This window comes from Micromesistius poutassou (genome assembly GCF_964030765.1).
Source record: "Micromesistius poutassou genome assembly, chromosome: 12".
Classification (NCBI taxonomy): Eukaryota; Metazoa; Chordata; class Actinopteri; order Gadiformes; family Gadidae; genus Micromesistius; species Micromesistius poutassou.
Window position 1 is genome coordinate 18,080,351 of NC_140282.1, and position 22,601 is coordinate 18,102,951.

Sequence of the window (22,601 nt, forward strand, 5' to 3'; positions counted from 1 at the left end):
ACCAAAAGCAGACTTAAACACATTTATTCCAACATCTTAAACTGAGGCACGCAGCATAGTGGGAGATGTGTGTTATTTAGTTAGCTTTTGTTAATCATTGTTATTCTTCAAATAAATCCAAACATAAAAAATATATATTTGTAATTCATAGGAAGAAACGATTAAAATCGATAATCGGGTTTGGTTTGAAATAAATCAGAGATTTTATTTTTAGGACAAATCGCCCAGCCCTACAATGAAAGCAAAGCATCCGTGTTTTAGATTCTTCAACACTCACCTACAGCCTTGAATTGATATAGATTCTAACATATAGTATACATAATTTAGTTGAGTTGATTGAGTTGAGTTGAAGAACTTCTTTCTACAAGAGAGTCTTTACAAGCTGGAGCTCCAAAGGAGTTTGAGACATTAAGTTTCCGGTTGATTGTATCATCAAAACGTTTCCTTGCCACCGTTTTGATTCCAGAACCTTTGAATCAAGAGGGGAGACTCCTGCTAGAGGCCTTCATGTTGTTGCTGTAGTCAATCGTGATGATAATGTCGTAATGTCTGCCTGGGATTCTTGAGTCATCTGTCAGGGCAAAGCCATGGCTTATGTGGACACACACACACATGCACACACACACACACACACACACACACACACACACACACACACACACACACACACACACACACACACACACACACACACACACACACACACACACACACACGCAGGCTCATGTGCATAGAATGGATCCCTGTCTCATCCCTGTCTCATCCCTAACCCATATCTCGGGAGACTTTTTGGTTCGGTTCTCCAGATTTTTCTTGTTTCCCTATCCCAAATCCTGCTGGTTAGGCTGAATGAAGACCCAAACTTGCCCCATAGGTGTGAAAGACGTCTTGTGTTTGCGTTCGTGTCACCTTCAATAGATTTGTATTGTACACAAAGTGCCCAATGCAAAACCCGACCATGATTTGTATTTTTTGGATTTTTTTTACATTTGGAGAACATCTTGAAACCCCATCTTATCTCTTACCCAATTTTGTACCACGGAATGAAACCTCTCAAATTGTTGTTCTCAATGTGTGCCATCCGTCTTCTTGACCACGTACCAAAGTATGAGCTGCGGTTTCGTATAAGGGTTGTGGTCCCAGTGTGTGTTGCACACTTTTCTTTTCCGTCATTTAGAAAAAGGAGTGTGGATTTTTCTTTTTCAGTCTTTGTCTTTCGGTTGTCAGCACAGAGCCAACATATTTGGTTTGAATTGATTACGGATAGAAATCCTGATACGTTTCCAGCCCGATAGGTGTGTTAGATCAAGAAGACCCACACACCCCACAGCCTATTGGAATGAATCACTCATATTTTTTTATTGAATAAACATTTGTGTGCCCTTTTCGTTCACAAGATGAGATGCCCTGACCCCGCAGAAAGAGCAACGTAGCCGATCCAACGTGGTTTCTGGCCCGACTCGAGTCTCTCTCACATCCATTGACATCATAGCTGAGCACTTGGCCAGATGTGGCTGTGGTTTTGTCCGTGTTCAACGAGGCCTGTTACAGGAAATGGGTTCTTTTAAAATGGAGGGATAAAAGTACAGCAAAACCAGTAAAGTTTTGTTCCCTTCACTCAGAGGACATAATCTAGGAAGTAGGATATTTAATATGCCATTACACTCTAACTTCAGCCTCATTGTTCGTCTTGAAAAAGGGCAGAGAGTATGAAGAAGAGAATATAGGCATTACTGCTGTAATTTTTTGTATTTAGAAATCAGAGAAAAATGTGTGTTTGGCAGGGTAATTTACCTTTTGCTTATATCTGATTCCTATTTTAAATGTTTTCACCTGAATTTCACATTTCTAAGGCATGTAATCATGTTTGCAAGTGTAGAATTTCCCTTACACAAACAACTTGTGTAAAATAGGACATAAAGGACTCCCACATCAGACTAGAAATGCTTTTTCTCCTTTTCGTTGAAGGTAACAAATGAAAACTGCACCCCCTGGATGTGTCACACAGGAAAGGTGTTAGCAAGAAGTGGTTGAGAAGAGGTGGATTAAAAAGAGGACAATGAGACACAACAGTGCTGCAAACCTTCACAACCCCAAGACAGAATAGCGAGAGAGCTGTACTGAATAGCATCCAACCTTTCTCCCTTCCCCTCTTATCATTCTCCTGCCTCCACCGCCTCTCTCCGTCTCTTTATCGCTGGATTTCTGTCCTCCAACCATCTTCCATCTCCACATGTATGCACGCTTTGCAATGCCTTATTTGTGGGATCATTTGCGTCACCTCTCATGGCGATCCAGTGAGATTCGCATTTCCTTAAGGTTTCTGAATAAAATGCTGACCAAGCTGATTCCCCCATTCAGGGCAGAATGGGGGGAATCAGCTGCTCAGGGTAGACGTGGCCAGGGGTAGTAGTGTGCTGCTGCTGGTGTTTAGGGGGAAGAGCTGAGGCTACATTCTCGTTGTGCCATTCACATGCCCCCCCCGCGGAACCTCTAGGGATGGTATGGGGTTGAGTTCACTTTGGCAAAGGAAGGGAAGGAATACATGCTCCTCTCATCTTCCCTTAGTAGTGTGACTCCTCCTTAAGGTCATGGTAGAAATATATTGTATAGGACCCCCCCCCCCCCCAACCACCACCACCACACTCAACTCTCAGTCTTTTGCTATAAATACAGGGCATTCATCAAGCAGCAGGTCTCTATAGTCTATAGTGGCCGAGGAGCCTTTTTCCTAAACTAATAATCACAACAGTGTGTATTACAGTTCAGTCCCTTTCATTTAACCACAGAAGCAGCTTGGCCACATGACATGCAGGCCTGCCTGGCAACATTTATGCACACACAGAGGATTGGCAGCAATCCCTGTTGCCATACTATATTGCTCATATATGCCTCTTGATATTTCTCAGTCATACAACCATATAACTTGTGCAAGTGTTGGAAGCTCAAATCTCAATCGACTGCCGTTGTTTGTTCTGAACTTTCTGGTTTGTGTTGAGCACTGGATTGGATGAAGGTTAAAAGTTAACTCTCGTGCACTCAAAAAAATAATGTGGGCAGAATTTTTCCATTTCCATCCAATAAATATATGTTACCCCATTGGTGAGGACTTTCACGCCTTCAACGACGACTCCAGTGTCATCTGGCTCCTCAGGCTGACGGACTGTGTGGATGCCCATAGCTGTGGCGACAATGTTGTTACCGAGAGTAGTATAGTTGTAGTCGCTCGCTGCAGGCAGAATAGGACCAAAATGACGCGTGTTTCTCGGGTGTGGAAAGAGCTAGACTAAGGGCGTGGTCACCTCACCTGCTCCCCTAATTGACATCAATCTTTTTGGGTTGAACGGATAGGTAGGTCAGCAGCGTCAGCAGAGACGATGAATACATTTTGAGTTACACGTGTTAAACTATTTTGTTTTTTATTTGAATTAATATATATAAATTTCATTAGACAAATATAATATTCATTTGTCACATCTAAGAAGGGCTTGAATCATTTTTTTGAGTGCGGTAGCTTTGAGAAAATAACATACTGACGTTAATCTGTAAACTAGCCCTGGTATTTTATGCATTGTATATAACTAGCACAATAGCCTCATGCTACACAGAATATAACCACTTATCCTTCTACGTGTGTGTGTTTGTGTGCGATATGAGATCAACTGATTTTCTAAGCTCATGCTAATATGCAACTCTATGATATGATCCCATTTTGATCAAGTGTGTCGTGCTATGTCGGTACCAAAAACATTTTGTTTATTGACATTTGTCATACACAATGTTGAGCTTCAAGTTCTTTGTAATTCACCGTGCATGTATACATGAGTTGGCGCCCCCTTGTGATGCATAATCAATTTTGGATAATAATAATACTAATAATACTACTACTACTTCTTCTACTACTACTACTAATAATAATCATAATCATAATAATCATAATCGTGTGATCATAATGATAAGCATACAGGCCTACGACATGGAACAATAGTTTATCTCACACATTTGTTCAAGATTTAATTATTTGTATTTTAGTAAAAAAATAAATCAAAAAGTTGCTACTTCCCCCTTACCTAAACTTCAGGGGAACAACAGTGTAACTGTTCCCTCTCTGTACCTCTGTGGACGTACCTCACACACTAGACCCACACTTGGCTTGTCCATATTAACAAGGCACTCTGGACAATGGTGGTGAATGATTTCAGGTTGGCTAGTTAACAGGGTGGTTTCTTTTTTCACGCCCGGTGAGTTAAGTTATTCGGTAGTAAACAAGCTTTCAGTCAGCCGTTTGTGTTTGGGCTATGTGCAAACAGCTTCGGAGTTTTCAAAAGCAGCACTTGGTCTGTTTCAGTTGATTATGTGCAATCAAACTGGTGTTATCGACCCCTTGATGTTGTTTTATTTGTCCCAGACAGGTGCTTGTCTGGGACATTGCTTGAACCTGTAGGGGTGTTCAAGTTGAAGGCCGCTGAGAGTTTTTAATGCATCTTGACTGTACGTTGGCATTCAAAGTAAAAGCTCTTTCAGCTCCACTCTGTCATTAATTTAGTGCACGTGAGCAGAGCAAAGACATGCACGGCCCATGTCACGCAACCCCCGACCACACTCTTTCAGTGTCTTTACACACAGGCAACCACAATAGACACACTACTCAACAAACTCAGACCTGATATCTGCCCTAGCTATCAGCCTGATTCCAAATGGTTCTGCAATTTCATCTGTAGAATATGGATGTAATTGAATTAAGCAAGTCTAATAAATGTCTTCCTTTTAGTAGACTGACATTTATTTTGTGTGTGTGTGTGTGTGTGCGTGCGTGTGTGTTTGTGTGGTAGATAGGTTAGGTAAAACCAGAGCCAGCCTGTTGAGACGTTCCGCACAGGTGTACAAAGCATTTCTATGACATGTGTTGGCTCTTCAGCTGCACACAACGACAGTACCTGCCCTCCTATAATTTGTGTAATAGTTTTGGGGTTGGCAACGTGTAATTACCATGTGAAAAGGCTGTGCCGGGACGATTGCGAATCGTTTGGGCAATTAGTGCAGAGCAGAGGACAGAAGAATGTTTGAAGCCTCTGCTAATTGGGAAGCTCTACAAAACCATTTCTTTAATTAAAACATGATGAAAGCAGCACTGTTTTAGATGGATACATTTCTGTCGCCATTCTTTTATATAACATTTATGAATGTCCAGGCCTGTGTTCTTTCATAGCAGTCTTTGAAGAGAATGGAATTATATTACGTCGTAGATTAATTTGAAAGGCTGTCTCTATACAGAGGTTTTTTCATTGTAATGCCACATGGGGCTCCTAGCAGAAATGGGATCTGTCCTTAGAACTCCTCTGTGATCTGTGAAATAGTGAACTCTGTATTCCATTGTAGCAATGGGGTTTACATGTACGAAAACGATTAAACAGCTAGGAATATTTTTTATCTCTTCCTTTTCTCAAATAGCCAAAGTCACAACCCCAACAGGTAGCCGGTTTTATAACAATGACATTTGAAACTATTATGATTCGAAGAAGAGCTCTTGCTTGCTCCATTGAATATATCCCACCTGTTCTGTGTCACAGGTCGTAACGAACTCATTGCGAGATACATCAAGCTACGGACGGGAAAGACGAGGACTCGGAAACAGGTAAGAAAACCCTGCCTGAAGGATGAGATAGAAGTCTAGTCAGATATCCCAACGCACACGCATGCACGTGAACACATGCACAGGGCAGACAAGACGCACAACACACACCCCAATGCTCAGAAGCATGCACGCCTAAGCTGGTGTCGAGCCGTGATACAGAATGCCTGATGCATTCAAACAGACAGGTACAGACAGGAAACGAAATGAATCAAACCTAGTGTGCAATTTGCTCTCACTTGTTTATTCTGTACGTGTTTTTTATACGCGTACGCTTAACATTGAACTCTTTGAAACAATTTGTTAATCACTATATCTTTGCAATTCAATATGCATTGTGTTCCCAGACAATAAGAAGGGAAAAAAAAAACACAAAAAAAACAAAAGGACCCGGCATACGCTGTAGTGCAGCCCCAGTTTCTCCGAAAGCATTCTTTTCGTCTGAATGAATTGAGGTTGCACACTTTGCGGGACTAAAGGCTTTTATTTGCGGGCAGGTGGAAGCACAAATAGAGTGGGACGAGCCACGGAAACCCGGAGACTAGGCTCCTTTTTTTTTTCTGCACTGTAAGGCAATCAGAAGTGCATCTCGTGCTTATACGTCCCCTAGAAACGCCGAAATTGGCGCTCGACACTCGAGGTAGGCAGGCCCATAGCTCTCTGCCTCCCCAAACTAGTTTAGCAGTCCCGCAACAACACCAAGTGTCCTAAACCACCACTGAGACCCAGCAGGCTACACTGCTGTTACACTGCACTCTGCTTCATTAGGGTTCAGGGCTTTGGTTTTGGTTTTTAGCGACTACAATACCGGAAGCCTCATAGCGTAATTGTCATAAGTCATATTTTTAGGTTCATCTTGTATTTTACGTTTAAAAAAAAATGCCTAAGTCAAATAGATGATTTAGGCAGGTGGTATGTAAATGTAAAAAGCACTCTAATTGGCTTAGGATATAGCCAATGAGGCGCAGTGAATCGGCAGCGTTAAGACGGTAGAGTTAGGTTAGATATCACAATTTGGCCAAATTATGCTATGAGGCTTACGATACATAGTAATACAAATAATAATGACGATAACTTGGCTGTCTGCATGCAACATATGCATACATTTTCTTTTGAATTGTCGTAATGAAAGCAAAGTTATCATTTGTCGCGTGTCCGATTCGAGGGATTACACTTGAACACAAAGTATGTTGCGTTTGCGTGCTCATGGGCTACTGCCCTCGGCTGAGCGCGTGAAGAGGCTTTGTGGTGAAGTGTAAATTACTGTTACACTCGGACAATTGAATGAATAATCCTTAATGAATGCTGGCTACAATTACTTAATTGATTCCATTGATTAACAATCTGAATACACTGAAATGACTTCACAGAGTAATGTAGGTGAAGGCCTAACGCTAAAGGGGCATGCATTTTCCTTAATTGTTTCACTTAGGTGGAAACAAGTGTAAGTATTAGGCTGCCCCTGCCACAGTTAGCAACACTACAGACTTGTTTTGTTTTTTTTATCTGCAGAAATTCAGCTTCATTCAGTTTCAGCTCTTTTTATAACGGGACAGTGTTTATTTGACATTTATGACAGTGATAGCAAAATGAATAACACTGCTTTAATAACAACCCCATCGTTTCTGTGACTATGTTAACCTACCGACCATTAAACATTTCAGACGAGGTTAATGTTAAAGTAAAAAAAAAAAAAAACTTGTGAAATGTCTCCACCGGCTTCCACATGAATACCGGCCGATTGTCATTCAGTGCACAGGAGACCACATCTGTGCTTTCTTAATGTGCACTAAAGGGGCCTGCGTCCCCCTTAATCACTTCACTTAGGTGACAACAACAGACAGCACAATGCTTTATTGGCTTTATGCGCTCACTGTTCGCCTCGGAGATGCTGCCATTGCGGGACGCATCTCCTGCTTTTTTAACCAAGATATGTGTTATCCACTTTGTACTTTTATTGTTTTTCTTGTGTTTTTCCTTTTCCTTTTTTTTATTTTGTTAATGGAGGTGTCTAGTCACATACAGGTCTTAGCGAGAAAGAAAGTTCGAGAAATCCAAGCTGCCATTAAGGTAGGTCTGGCTATGCCCAGTTGCAGGGGGCTTTTCATTGCCATGGTTACAGGCTGTTCCTTTGTTTTCCTCCTCTCCCCCACCCCGCAGGTGTCTAGTCACATTCAGGTTCTTGCCAGAAGGAAATCTCGTGAGTTTCATTCCAAGCTAAAGGTATGCGCTTTTCTGCTTCTGGGCATGTGGTTGCGGTGCGTTTAGCTGCCTGTTTCCCAGGTGATGGAGTGAATGCCTGCTACTCTTGATTCCCCTAACCCTTAAGTTCTCACTTGATCATCTCCTATTTCAAATTCTAACCCACCCCACCGCACTATCTCCAGTCCAGATCACTCCCTCTGCCTGCTTTTTGTATCACTCTTTCATTCTTTACTTTTGCTCTGAGATCACTTTTGGCTGGCTAAACAACAAGGCTAGTTAGCATAAAACATAATTATAAGAATAACAAGAAAAGGACTTGACTGTGGAGGGAAAAAGGACTTTCCCCTCCACAGTCAAGAATAACAAGAACAAGAAAAGGAGTCAAATCAGAATAATGAGAATAATCGTTTTCAAATTTCTCACGCATAGCTTCCATATGAAAAAATATAGTTGATAAGTAAGCACCTCTAAGCAAAAGCCCTCTTTTGTCGAGGTGGCACAAGGCCTTCTTTTTAATGCTAGTGTGCTAGTGTGAGTCTGTGTCTATGTGGGGAAGCATGCTGGCAAGGTGCATTTGGCTGTTGGTGAGCTGCTGTGAGCTGTTTGAGGTCAACAAGCCCTCGTATATCTCTACCAGAAGATATATTGATAGAAGGGCATGTCAGCCAGGTTTTATTTATTTAAAAAGGAAGGAAGGTGAATTTAACAACCGACACTCGATTTACAATGTGAGATAATGAAACTTTTCCCCGACTGGCGTCGCCGTGTGTGGCAGTGTCAGTACAGTATGGAGAATGGCAGTGGAGCCTCTTTTCTCTTCAGCCTTCTGGAAGATGTGCTGGCGTGTTTGGCCCTCCTTTTCAGTTCAGATGGAGTTATTTGAGAACACTCTTGTTATTTCCCTCCACAGTCAAGTCCTTTAACCCTTTTTGAATATGACAATTCCCCAAAAACCGAGGCGCCATTGTCGAATAAGTACTCAACGAATACATTGACCTGGAATATAATGTCTTTACGAAGTATAACCATGGTAACTATTTCTCTGACACACCATCCACAAATTTTCATTGGATGGTGACCATTCTTAGAATTCAGAATAATTGTGTGTGTGTGTGTGTGTGTGTGTGTGTGTGTGTGTGTGTGTGTGTGTGTGTGTGTGTGTGTGTGTGTGTGTGTGTGTGTGTGTGTGTGTGTGTGTGTGTGTGTGTGTGAGCACCAGAGAGAGTCGGTCAAGCAGCTAGCTGTGAATGGGGCACAGGCGACGGTCTGAGTAGAAACAGGCAGCTTTTGTATGGATCTCTGTCTCTCTTCATCGAAAGCAAATTAGGGTCCATTGGCGCAGAGAAATCCAAGCAGGCGTTTCCCGAAACAGTATTAATGGAGATGTTAGTTTAGCATGTTAGCTTAGCCTCATATGATAGCTGATTGTTGTATTTAGGTTAATATAAATATTTAATTTTAGATATGTTATGTAATTTATGTAATTTTCCATTATTTCCCATAGTTGATAAATAATGTATTTTACATACTCAGTGTATTCTTGTTTATGATCCTGATGCAATGCTTCTAACGTTTGTGTGTAAATATGGGTATTCTTTCCTAGTATGTTGTTACTGCATTGGTCCCTGTGATGCCTTCAAAGTTTTAAACTACTCAAAACAACAAAGAAAATACATTTTTAACAATCCTACCTTGTTTGTTTCTTTTTAGGTCACAAGTATGGTAAGCATCTGCTTCATTTGATAATTTCTCTGCATGAAACAGCTTCTAGCTTATTGTGTCTGCCTCTGCCATATAATAACTGCACGTGTGTGTGTGTGTGTGTGTTGGGTTGTACATTTGTCACTGCAACCTAATATTGTGCCACTAGAAGCTCTTGCCATCAGGCTTGCCTACGGCCTCTGATATCGATGCATCTTCAAAGGGCATGCACACGCAATCAACCTTTATAAGGACATTGTAGGGCCTTATTGTCTACAGGATTCTCCTTAGCGAAGGAATTTTGCCAAAAACGTACAATGACACGCACCTTTTGTCGTCTTTATTTACTGCAGCAGTGGTCAATTATTAAAAATAATAATAATAATGAAAGCGGAACATTATCAAGAAGAAGAAATAAAAAGGAGAGCAGCTACAAACACGCACATACGGCCTAGTAATTCAGAAGCTCTCCTCCAGGGATAAAAGACAAGAGACTAAAGGCTGTACAAATACTTTTAAGCAAGTGGGCCCTCTGTCCTTCAGTCATTCTCCTGGATGTTTGGATGTGTTTTGACATACAGATTAACAAAAACCTTGATAGAAAAGCTCCTGAATACTGTATTGATAAAGGAACAATGGGTGGGGAGAATGTCACTGCTGCTTTCGATCTAGGAAGATGTCAGTGGAAGATTAAACCTTAAACAAACGCGTGTATGCCAGTGTGCATGCCCGCCGGACCATTGTATATGGGAATTAATTTCCAACTGTTTTGCCACATTCATTCAAAGAACTACACATAATGGCGTGGACGGTTAGTCTTTCCTCTTTTTTTTTCACCCCGTTCTTTTATTACCTGCTGTTTCTCTTTTTTCTCTTACCTGCTTGTTGTTTGCTATTGTAGGAGTGAGGTCGCTATTTTTGTCCGCTTTTGTGTGGGCTTTTTTTTGTATGTTGTTAAGAGTGTGGTTATTGCTGCTTGCACCATGCCCATCCCCCCCTCCCCCCCCACCCCCCCCCCCCCCCCCTCTCTCTGCCATCCCCCCCCCCCCCTTCTCTGTGAGAGTGCTAAGCTCTTTGTAATTGTTGTTAAAGGACCAGACCGTGAAGGACAAAGCCCTCCAAAGCATGGCGGCCATGTCCTCAGCGCAGATTGTTTCTGCCACCGCTATTCACAACAAGCTGGGGCTGCCGGGCATCCCACGCCCATCGTTCCCCGGAGCAGGGGTAAGAGAGACGCATCCAAACCCCCTACCGGCACCCCCCCCCCCCCCCCCCACTCCACCAATCCCCCATACCGGCCCCTGATCCAGCACCCCCCCCCACCCCCCCCCCATACCACACCACACCCCCCTCCTCCCCTCCCCCACCAGGCTACACACCCAGGGTGGGCCAACCTCGCTGAACGCCACACCGGCCAAATCCCATTACACACAGCAGCTTTGCATAACCAACCCCCGATCAGTTAGGCGCAGAATCAGAGGGGATGGAAGTGGAGATAAGCACTTCTTCAAATGCACCGCGCGTATTTTTATTTTTTTTTATTTTCTGGCAAACAGTTTTTTTTTTTTGTTTTTTTTTTACCAAATGTTCACGGCTGTTTGTTCTTTGTTGTCTTTTTGTTTATTGATGTCGTGCTTTAGTTTTGGCAGGGAATGATCACCACCGGTCAGTCAGGATCCACACAAGAGTGAGTATGATTACCGTAGAAATGACTGAATGAATGGCTGAGGGATACATGAATACTATATATAGCCCACCATGTGCATATTATTGTGGATTTATTTTTTATCTTTCTCTCTCTCTCTCTCTGTCTCAGTATAAAACCCTTTTCCCAACAAGGATATCCAATCCAGCCAGCAGTCACAACAACCATTTCAAGTGAGAATTCTCCTTCAAATTTACATTTAATAAAAGAAAGCACAAATACAATAAACAAGACCAAACAAACATTCAGTTTTTGGCCTTCAACCCTATTTACATTGAAACCAAAAATAAGAAATAGTGGAGTTATTTACTTAATTGCAAAACACTAAACTATCATTTACAGTAACACATTGAGTTTTAGTGTTAAGTTATGATAAAGGCTGTGTGCACATGATACGGGGCAATAATTTGTCATGTTTTCACGTTGTGTAAAGTTTTGTGTCGTGTGACAAACAAACACATTAATTCTCTCACCGGAGCTCAATAACCATAGCAATAATAACTAAGGCAGAAGCAGGCATATTAACAAGTGAGAGTTTGGCCTTCGAGTATTTGGATTATTGGTTTGCATACTTGTCCAGTGTAATTCGAGAACACTGGGGCCGAATGGCTCCGGGGTGGGACAGTGTGGTGGCCAGGGTGTGGAACCAGCTCCAAGGTCGCCGCCCACCTCCCAACGTCAGCAGCCTACTGTGGCCATCCTTTAAGCAAGCTTCCCAGCAGCCCTCACCTGCTTCTTCTGCATGCCCTGCATGCTCTGTATATAGTTGGTCACTCCGGACAAACAAAAACATCTCCTAAGTGACCTGTGTGTGTGTGTGCGTGTGCGCTTGTGTGTGTGTGTGTGTGCGTGTGTGTGTGTGTGTGTGTGTGTGTGGGGCGGGTGTGCAGGTTATGAGCCCTCAGCAGCCCAAGCCCCCGCCGCCCCGGCATGGCAGGGCCGCTCCATCGGAACGTCTAAACTCCGGCTGGTGGAATTCTCTGCCTTCCTGGAGCAACAAAGAGACCAAGACTCCGTAAGAGAAAAAAAACGCAAAAACACTCCCATTCTCTTTCGGGTTATTATTCCGCTGTACACATATAGATAGAATCGGAGAGATGGATTCCCAGACAAAAAGGCCAGGTCAACGTATGAAGTGGTTTCCTTAATCTCTGTGGTAAACCTTTGCAAGCGCTGTTTGTATTTCTACTAGATAGGTCAAGCCAGGAAAGCCTATCGCTTCACACAATGCTACTTTATAAGGCTTAATGCATCAGCTGTACACTCACGGCTCTCATTGTTTTTTTTTTATTGTTTACTCTTTACTATATCGAGCAAGTCGTCAAGGTTTGTGTACATTCCCTTGATTTATTTTTCACTGATAGCCTGTGACAACAGACATCAATCTTGTTACATGTTTAAGAGGGTTGGGCTGCCTTGAAGGGGCTTTGCAGGTCACAAAGCCTCTTTAGAAGTGAAGGTTGGTGTGGTGACAAGGTTTAAATGTCCCTCAACATAGATTAACCAACGACGAACATTCAAGTGAAATGCAACACACAGTATATACTTATTTATTTACTGGTCACTTCCCCTAATCTTGTATTAATGGATTGCCCTCTGTAGAGCCTTCCATTAGTTTTTCTGTATTATTTTCCTGAAATTATTCAAGGTCCTTTTCAAATCATATTCTGTTTTCCTTGCAGTACAACAAACACCTGTTTGTACATATCGGGCATACCAACCATTCCTATAGTGATGCCCTGCTGGAGTCTGTAGACGTTCATCAGATTTATGACAAATTCCCTGAAAAGAAAGGAGGTCTGAAGGACCTCTTTGGAAAAGGTCCCCAGAATTCATTTTTTCTCATAAAATTTTGGGTGAGTTGCACAAAGCTTCTTAATACACTGCATGTGTTCTTCCACTGCCTCATATTGTACTGCTTTGGATGTATTCAAATAAGTTTGCAAGGACGTTTATTCAGACCATATTTTTTTGGTCTACTTTATAGTTTCAGTCTTCTCCATCCCATTATTGATTCAGTTTTAAATGAACCATTTTGCTATTATTCATCAGTATATCCAATCTTAAGGCTACTTCAGTTACCAACTGATTCAAAAATCCTGCCTAATAAGAATCTATTCAGGGCCATCTTAAGTAAATGAAAGTAATCAGAGTCCAAACACAGAAGCGCTCTCTCGCTCTCTCTCTTCATGTCTACAGAATGCGCTCTTCTATATTTGGACTTGCATAGCAGGAGAGACTGTGATCAAAGCAGTCCCTAATTCAGTCTAATATATCAGAACAATAGGGTGACCTGGTTGCGCTCCTAATGGCTGTTTAAACATTGCATGTATATTCTCCATGATGCAACATGCTAACTAGCGGCAGTCAACAAAGTGGGCCCATATGCACTTGGACCAAGTCCCCATCACATTTCTTTTGAAGTGACCGACCGATCTAAATTTCAAATGAAAGGCAGAATCTACACAATAATGAAAGGATAACTGCTTTGCTTAATGAAGGAGGAGAATGATGCAGAAACATATCTTGTCTTTTTGTTAACTACAACTAAAAAGCATGTTCTGGACATACAAAGGGCTGTCCTCTGGAAGCAAATCCTTTTCATGGGAAAACTCAGCCTTTAGATAACTTAATTGAGTTCTTTTTAGAATCGTGTATCCCCTATGAATGCATTTGCATGCGCATTCAAATGGCTCTTCAAAAAATAGCCATCACTAGAGGGCAGTGTGTTGGTTTGCCTGTGTGTGTGTGTGTGTGTGTGCGTGTGCGTGTGCGTGTGCATGTGCGTGTGTGTGTGTGTGTGTGTGTGTGTGCGCATATAGACTGTATACAAGCTATATAGATATCAATGGATGGATGAATATTGTCGAATGGTAGCATAAAAAAATATGGTAAAATATATAAAAAATTCTCTACTTTTCTTTTAGCAAACGAAAAATTAAGATATTCATCTAACATTCGCATTGGTTATGTTTGACTTGTGATTACCAGGCTGACTTGAACTGCAACATTCAGGAAGACACAGGAGCATTTTATGGAGTGTCGAGCCAGTATGAAAGCTCAGAAAACATGACCATTACCTGCTCAACAAAGGTGTGCTCCTTTGGCAAGCAGGTGGTGGAAAAAGTGGAGGTACGATCCCCGCAGTTATTAGTTCTGAGTGATCAGTTTTCAGTTGATTGTGAACTAGTGACGGTGTTTTATGGGGTAAGGACACCCTGAGATAAACCATTAGCTCATTTTTCTTGGCCCTGTGAATGGTCAGTTTCTGTCCCTGTGTTGAGTTGTTTTATTCTTATTTGTATGTATTTATTATGTATGTAATTATTTACAAACGTATTTGTGTTTCTGTCATTTTTAATTAAGAGAAATTCGTATTATTTTTATTATTATTATATCTATCTAATAGTATTAGTAGTATTAGATTGTGTTATTTGCTGTTGCTCATGAAAGCTGGTTCTGTGGTCTTCTCCTTTCTATCCCTCTCTCTCCCGGCCTCTCCCTCACCCTCCAGACTGAGTACGCTCGGTTTGAAAATGGACGTTTCGTCTACAGAATAAGCCGGTCCCCCATGTGCGAATACATGATCAACTTCATCCACAAGCTCAAACACCTGCCGGAGAAATACATGATGAACAGCGTTCTGGAGAACTTCACCATCCTACTGGTAAACCGTTCGGCTCCTCGCTCTCCTCAAACTCACCCCCCGTCCCGTGCTCTGTGTGTGTGTACTGCTGTGTCTGAACAAAGCGCTACTAGACTTTGTACCTGACTGGTTGTGAGTAGGGGAGCGGCGCGCTGAGCACCCCTCTTGGCTCCCTGGTAGGTGGCTGGGTTTGTCGGCGGCCCTGGTTTGCTCCAGCCGTCTTCCGAGAAAAAAGAAACTTAGTAGCACAGGCCTTGAGATGAGTTTGTCTACCTTTTCGCCTGCATTCCTGCCATTCCACAGGGAATGGAAAAGTGTGGGCAGTCATTATCTGCAGGGGAGGGAGGGGGGGGGGGGGTGTGGAGGATAAGAGGGGTGGGTCCCTCTGTTATTAGCCATCATATGTGGGCGGGGGAAGGGTGTGGGGGGGTGGGGGGGTTGAGAACCTTTACTGTGCTGCTGGAAGACAATCTGCAAAAAAAAAATGAAATGTTCTATTTTTAACGCACGTGTGGGAAAGAAATGTAGTACTTTGACGGCTTGGTAGCTGTCTCGTACTTTCTCGCACCAATGCACATTTCTATGCCGCTTTTTTTTTTTTCTTTTTTTTTTGCACAATGTAGATTGGTGAGTCGGAAGTAGATCAGCTCAACATCTCACCGTGGCTTTTTTAAGCTCCTGCGCTAGATGACGTGTGACCCGCGACTCGCTGTGTCACCTAGCGGCGCACAACGCGTTTGTGTCCCTCGTGCTCTCGTTCCCCTTTGCCATTCGTTGGAACGGCCTGACGCGTTGGTCTCTTGTTGTCTTCCAGGTGGTGACCAACAGAGACACTCAGGAGACCCTGCTGTGTATGGCGTGTGTGTTTGAGGTGTCAAACAGTGAGCACGGTGCTCAGCACCACATCTACAGACTGGTGAAGGAATAACGGTCCGTCAAGCCATTCCTGACATTTTTGTTCTCCGCAGATTGATCGACCTCAAGACAAAGTGGCAGTGCCTCTACGTACCTATTCTACATTTTAGTGTCGGGTGAAATGAGTGGTCATGAATTCATTTTGAGTTTTGTTTTTAATTGTCTGTGTTTTTTGTAATTTTGACTGCAGCTGTGAAATGCGGTACGGATTCTTGTTTTCGTCTATCCCTGTTTGATATACATGTGTGGTATATATAAATATATATATATAGATATAGATATAACGGATTTGCTGGTTGAGATTCATTTGATGAACAGAAATATATGTTGTCTTCTGCTTTATACACGCAAAGGAAAGAAAAAAGGTCCCAGTCTTTTTTTCCCCCCATGGGATGACAGGGTATATTTAATATGAATGAGTGTGTTTTTGTACGTGTGTCATTGATAACTTGGAATCCCATGTTCTGTAGATAAAACACAAACACCCACAGCTAAAGAAATTCCAAAGAAGCAAATACTTTACAAAACAAGGCTAAATCTATTTAAGTTCAAGATAAATATTGGTAGGTGTGGTCACCGCAAAAAACGATTAGCTAAACAGTTTTGCAACTTCTTAGGGCATTTGTGACCCTCCTGAAGCACTCCAAGTCTTACACATCAACCATGGAAAGAATGCACTGTGAACTTGTCAACTTGAGGGTTTACATCGACACCTTATTCCTAAATGGTGGGCATGCTAAGAAACTACTTATTTTGCTTTACGCATACATCTTTCATTTTTCAACAGAAGGGTGACAAGGTTCCAGATATTAAAAAAGCACTATTTAAATTACTCCAATTGGTCAGCTTGTCCGAAGCACTTTGCCGCCTATTATGGAAACGCCATAGAGATGCCAACGTTTTTTATTTTGTATTATGAACTTTTTTTTAGCACTGTGTTTTTTTAGGAACAATACAAACATTGGACAGTAGATCACGTCTAGATTTGTTTTTTCTTCTTTCAGATATTGCAGTTTCATTTGTGTTAGAGCCAGAGTGTTGCTGCCTTTATTGTTCACACTAGTCCATGTTTCTGTGGCCTACACCAATCCTGAGCCTTAAACATGTCATAACCGTGTGAACTCCAAAAGATGCCACTAAAGCTGTGATCTCTTTTCTGAAAGACTCTTAATGTGTTTGCGTTATGTAACCAATTCACGATACAATCTGCCAAAGTGTAAGTGGACAGTGCCTTAGACAAGTATATTCTGATCTTTCCTGTACTATGTTTTCAAATCTTTAATCAGTCAGTATGGACAAGAAAGAAAAGATATTTCAGCAGCATCCTCTTTGAGTTGGGTGAGGTTCTGTTAAGCAACTCACTCTTAGAAGTATACTGTTTTTGGGGATGTGGCACGTCTGTTTAATTATCACCGGTCAAGAGGCTGTCTATGTTACATTTGTAAACGGTTTAACCTACAACTTTTCTAAAGAGTGTACTATATACATGAACAGACTTTGCCTTTCCTGACATATAGACCAAAAATACAGAGAGAAGTCTGTCATCAAGTCCTGCACAGTAGCAAGGAAGTGCCTTTGCGTTCAAATTTCCAGCATCTGAAAATATAGTGAAGGTATCAAGAAGACATTGCTAGACCAAAAAATAAGACACGTATAACCAATCACCACATTGCCTTTTTTAAGGTCTGTAATGATTGAGGGTTAAGGTTAAAGAAAAATTGTATAGATGCTTACAACACCGTTGAGCTGGCAATCGATTGCTTGCTCAGAACTGATCAATTTAAAAGAAAAACACAATGTTGCTTTGTTTTTTCAAGGTGAAGTCTGCACGTTGGATGTAACTCTGTTCTTGAATACTGTTTCAAAAAGGTTTGATGTATTTTTGGGAACAGTTTATTGGTGTTTGTCACAAGGGAAAGCTACATTACATCGATAACGATTGTTGTATTTATAAAGGAATTGGCCATTATATGCTGATGTGAACTATACAAAATGGCCAGTATGTGTAACTGATCTGGGTAATTGATGGCAGCCTTGTGTTAATTACAAAGCGATCATTAAATCCACAAAATATAAAAGTGAATGACTTAGTCTAAAATCATCAGTACATATGAAATGGTTTAGACCAAAAAATAATAATCTTTTAATTATTTAATATATATCATAACACCTGTGAACACAATTACATCATCAAATTGTTTCCAAAATCACGTTGAAAGAAACATTTATTTAAGTAATTCATTTGTGTGTTAAAAGCAGCTTCAGTTTTATACTTTCATCTCTGCTCTTCTGTACGAGGCCATTACGGCTAATATTTTCACTGTAAATGCTACTCAAGCATATATTTTGCTTGCCTTTCAAAACCAAGTAAACAAAGTATTTTACTCTTTAAGAATTTCTACATAATTGCTGACAATGTCTATGGTGGATGCAGACAACATCAGTTCACTCATTCAGTATTTGGTGGAAGTCCTATGTCCGCTGTGGAGTTAAATAGGCTTTTATTGTTATCATTATTTTCTTTATTATTATGTTATGTTTACCCTGTGTATCCATTCATATTTACTGATTACTTACTGAGATATTCATGTTTCCCTATTGTGATTGTATATGATTGTATTTGGTTTTGTGATGACATTGTCTGTATATTGCAAGCCCAACAGTATATGATAACAAGGTTACTGCTAGTTACTGCTGGTAGACTTGTAGACATGTCATTTCCACTGTTAAACAGCAGGCTGTATACACCCCATTGCCCCAAAAAACAAACATCCATGTCCTAATGGGAACTCTGTTAGAATACTAAATGAACAGTAAACATGGGTTTGGTTGAGGAAAACGTCACAAACAAAGCAGCAGTTTAGCCATTGTTATTTGTACTTTTGTTTAAATGTAGGTACTGGTACCTGTATTGTTTCACTATCATTTTTCAGATGTTGGCTTTAAAGTGGTATTCACAGCTCAGATAGTATCATTAAGACACTTGTGTGCTGATTTTTTTCTTTTTGTAAAAATGTGCTTTGTATAAATCTATATATTCGCTTTTTCTGGTACAGAATTGTGATAAACTTTCATAATGTAAGTAAAATGTGGGAGCAAAGGTGAGGAAAAGAAAAATGCTGTTTGTGTTATTTACTGTATGTTCTTGGTCTGTAACATCATGATGCCTTCTTGATAATAGATATTTTGTAGCTTTCTAGATACTTTGTATGTATGCAATATTGAAGTAAAATAAACCCGGGGATGTTGCATTTTTGTAGGTTGACTCGAAATACGAACTACGAATGCTTGCAGTCCACACTTCCCTGCATATACGTTGGATAAACGCTAGGTGGCGCCATTAACCTTCGCTTTGCATTGTGGAGCCAGTGCCCCGATCTGGAGGAAAAAGTCATAAAACAGCAGGGAACGCTGAGATGAACAACTGCCAACGCTAGTCTAGGCCTATATCAAACGCCCAACATTCTCGTATACATGTATCTCTTTCTCGGCTAAATAGTACTTAGCCGAGAACTTTTTTACTCAGTTGCCTCAGAGTATTAAAAAGGGTCATAATCCAATGTTGATAATGTAATATTTAAGGTGGGAAATAAAAATAAAAAATTCGATATTATCATTATTATTATGAATTAAGTAGTTTAAACACGTAGGCGTATGGGTTAATGGTAGGCCTAGAAAGCTGAGATATTTCAGCCAGCCGTGGACACATAATAGTCACGTGATCAGCGCGGAGGCGCGTCTTAAGTTAGAAGTTCAGACCCCTGGGACCCTAAAGACTTTTAGACTTATACACAGTGCGAGGGACCATCCCTCTCTCACACGCCAGCAGATTATTGCTAGAAACAGAGATAGTTGAATGTCATTGCTTGGATGCCTTCGGCCTACTTGAAGTCGCGGATATCTTTTTCTGAACCCACTAACCCTATTATTATAACGGACTACCAGCAATCGGACCTCCATCAATTCACCATGCAGTCGGAGGAACGCCAGATATCAGTGTGGGTTTGTCAAGTGGAAAAACTGGTGTTGGGTTTGTCCAAGCGCACGACCTGTGCCGACGTGGTGAGGGTGCTGCTTTTGGACGACCACCGCAACGCGCGGGTAAAAGTGTCCAAACAAGTGACGCTTCGACGCAGACCTCAATCCTGTTGCGTCGTTGAGATATGGAAAGGATTCGAGCGCGTTCTGCACGAAAACACACGAATCCTGCGTCTTTGGGACGCGTGGGGAGCGGAAGAGCAGGGCAACGTGAAGTTTGTGCTCTTCCAGCAGGAGCCGTCAGCGGTATTTGCTGCGCACGACGCGCGCATCTGCGCTCCTGCAGGGGCCGCGGTTGGCCCCTGCAGGGGCGCAGAGGCGCGCGTCGTGCGCAGCAAAGACAGCCCTCGCGCTCCTGCGGGAGCGAGTCGAGCGACCACTTCTAACGCCGCCACGTGTTTCTCTCCGGGAAAACAACGTCGAATAGTCAGGAAAGCCTTCAGGAAACTGGAAAAGATCAATAAAAAGAAAACGCAGGCGACGTCCGGAGACGCGACTTCGAGACGCATGGAGACCGTCATCCAACGCGTTGTGTCCCAGGACGACGCGCTCCGCCAACAGGTCCACAGGATCCACGAGTTGGATAAGGAGATAGAAAGTTTTGAAGCGCAGGTTCATGCGGACAGAATGAAAAGTCACGGGGTCAATTATGTGCAAGATACATATTCAGTGGACGGCCCGAAGGAGAGGCCCTTTACGCGCGAAGGTGACGCGCTCTCCTCGACGGACAGGATCTCCAACTTGGAAGAGTACGTGCGTCGATGTCATGAGATGGTGAAGCTGCAAGAGAGGCTGGAAGATCACGAGGCACTCGTGGACAGCATGACGAGGGACATCCAAGAGGAGTTGAATCGAAGATGGATGGAGAGGAGGAGGAGAGAGGAGAAGCCCATGGCCGGCTGCACCACATCACCACCACACCTCATGAAGACACCAGGCATACACGCTGTTGGACTCACTGCAGGAAACGACTGTCTTCTGGACCACGTTGAGAGGATCCGAACAGAGCTCGATACTAGTTTATACATTGGACTTCGCTTAGACACGGATTTAGTTGCTATTGACAACGATTTACAGCTGACCCAGGAGACGCTCAGAGCCAGGGAAAGAGAGATCCATGCTTTACTGATACAATTGGACACTTTGGATGCTGGCGAAGAACCATCGACGTTCGAGAAGTGCAGTGACAGTGTGCCAAAGGAGGGAGAGATGGTGTGGAGTTTAGAAACGAAAAGAGGCTGGGTTGAGCAAACCAGATGCTGCAATAGCAGCCGGGATGACGACTCGGACACTGGGATTAGTTCCCTGCACAGTCAGGACTCGGACACTTATCCAGTTATCTCACTCACCTAACATTACAAATATCTCCAGTTTAGTCTACTCTACTCTCTAAGATCTGGTTTCCAATGTCGTTGTCAGTTTTTATGTCAAAGAAATCCTTCGTTAATCCTTCATTGTTATAGGCTGCTGTATAGGTGTTAAAGAGCATGGAGTTTGCCAACATTTGGTGACATTCTTTTTTTCTTTTAAAATATTTTCTGTAAAATCCAAGGTCTCGGATATAGACATAGTGAACTTCTAGTAAGTAGCATAGTTCTACAATATATTGAGTCATTGCCCTCCAATTTATTTTATTTTATACCACGTGTAGACTATTTCTCAATGCACATTGTATGCTATGAATTTGTCAAACCATATATGCATCTGCCTTCAACCTATACAAATACACCTAAGATCTTCCCAAACACATCATTAAATGAATGCTGTTCATTTTTATCTCCAGCATTGACCTAATGTTATCAACACCAGACCATTCTCACTGATCATTTCAGTTACACACTTTTCTACATTAAAGAGCCTATTCCAGTGCCTATGTTGACAATAAAATAACCCTAAAACAATGTCGACTGACATCTGAGGCTTTGTGCATGTGCAAAATATTTTATTCTTTATTATACGTTTTTTTTAAGAATGTATATGATGTACATAAGCAGTATATGTTTTGTTCTGTTTGCTTGTGGTTTGGGTTTCATCAGTTCACCAAAACTTGAAAGTAACATATTGTACTTTTTCAATAGCATCAGCGCAACACCTTTCTCACATTGTTTACTATCCCTGCCTCCTGTGAGAACGTAACAGGAGTATAATGAATGGATTGATACCACAGGAAGGCCCAAAGGTGAATTTACGATTTTGATATCAACTTACATAACCAGCTATGTCATTTCTTTTGAGACATGATAATATGGCAATAACAATAAAAGTGTCGAAAGAATGTCTTTGTTCCCAGTGTACCATATTACAAAGTTCCTTATTATTTAGTATTATGTTATTCCTGAATAGCAGGGCCGTTTCTAGCCAAACGATACAAGCGACTGCCTAGGGCCCCAAGCCACCTGTTCGCAGCAGGTCCATTTTTTGTCATTCTTTTTTCCAAGGTTCAAATTGTGCGAAAGTGTGCAAAAATAGAAGCTTATAATATAATTGTTTCATTTTCATATTAACTAACTGCACACTTAGAGAGACAAAAGAAAAGTATATTTTTCCAGAACTTTTTTTTTTATAATTTATTAATGATTATAGCCAGGGCCGCCCCTGACTAAAGATTATCTTAGTCGACTCCATTGTTTCAAGCTGATAGTTGACTAATCATCACACTTTTTTACGTAATAATTTAAGTTAATTTTATTTGGCACCAGAATATGGTTTGAGTTCCAAACCATAAACCATAACAATATTCTTCTCAATTTGTTAGAAAT

The 22,601-nt window shown here is 41.7% G+C and overlaps 2 protein-coding genes across 6 annotated transcripts in view; both read left to right on the top strand.

Moving 5' to 3' along the window:
- tead1b (TEA domain family member 1b) overlaps window positions 1–16,775 on the top strand; it is a 33,043-nt gene extending 16,268 nt beyond the window's left edge. The window contains exons 4-14 of one of the 5 annotated variants that reach the window (XM_084476566.1): window positions 5,571–5,635; window positions 7,640–7,855; window positions 9,548–9,559; window positions 10,631–10,762; window positions 11,179–11,225; window positions 11,355–11,416; window positions 12,134–12,258; window positions 12,926–13,099; window positions 14,235–14,375; window positions 14,758–14,910; window positions 15,704–16,775. In XM_084476566.1, the coding sequence (XP_084332692.1) occupies window positions 5,571–5,635; window positions 7,640–7,855; window positions 9,548–9,559; window positions 10,631–10,762; window positions 11,179–11,225; window positions 11,355–11,416; window positions 12,134–12,258; window positions 12,926–13,099; window positions 14,235–14,375; window positions 14,758–14,910; window positions 15,704–15,817 (1,241 nt within the window). In that variant the 3' untranslated portion in view covers window positions 15,818–16,775. Of the gene's footprint in view, window positions 1–5,570; window positions 7,856–9,547; window positions 9,560–10,630; window positions 10,763–11,178; window positions 11,226–11,354; window positions 11,417–12,133; window positions 12,259–12,925; window positions 13,100–14,234; window positions 14,376–14,757; window positions 14,911–15,703 lie in introns of all 5 variants that reach the window. The other 4 variants (XM_084476569.1, XM_084476568.1, XM_084476570.1 and 1 more) reach the window with 4 other exon arrangements.
- Window positions 16,776–19,773: 2,998 nt separating this feature from the next.
- rassf10b (Ras association domain family member 10b) lies at window positions 19,774–21,195 on the top strand (the record flags this gene model as incomplete). The annotated part of the gene is made up of 1 exon (XM_084475966.1): window positions 19,774–21,195. One exon carries the CDS (start codon window positions 19,774–19,776, stop codon window positions 21,193–21,195), a length of 1,422 nt encoding a protein of 473 aa, XP_084332092.1.
- Window positions 21,196–22,601: the final 1,406 nt, after the last annotated feature.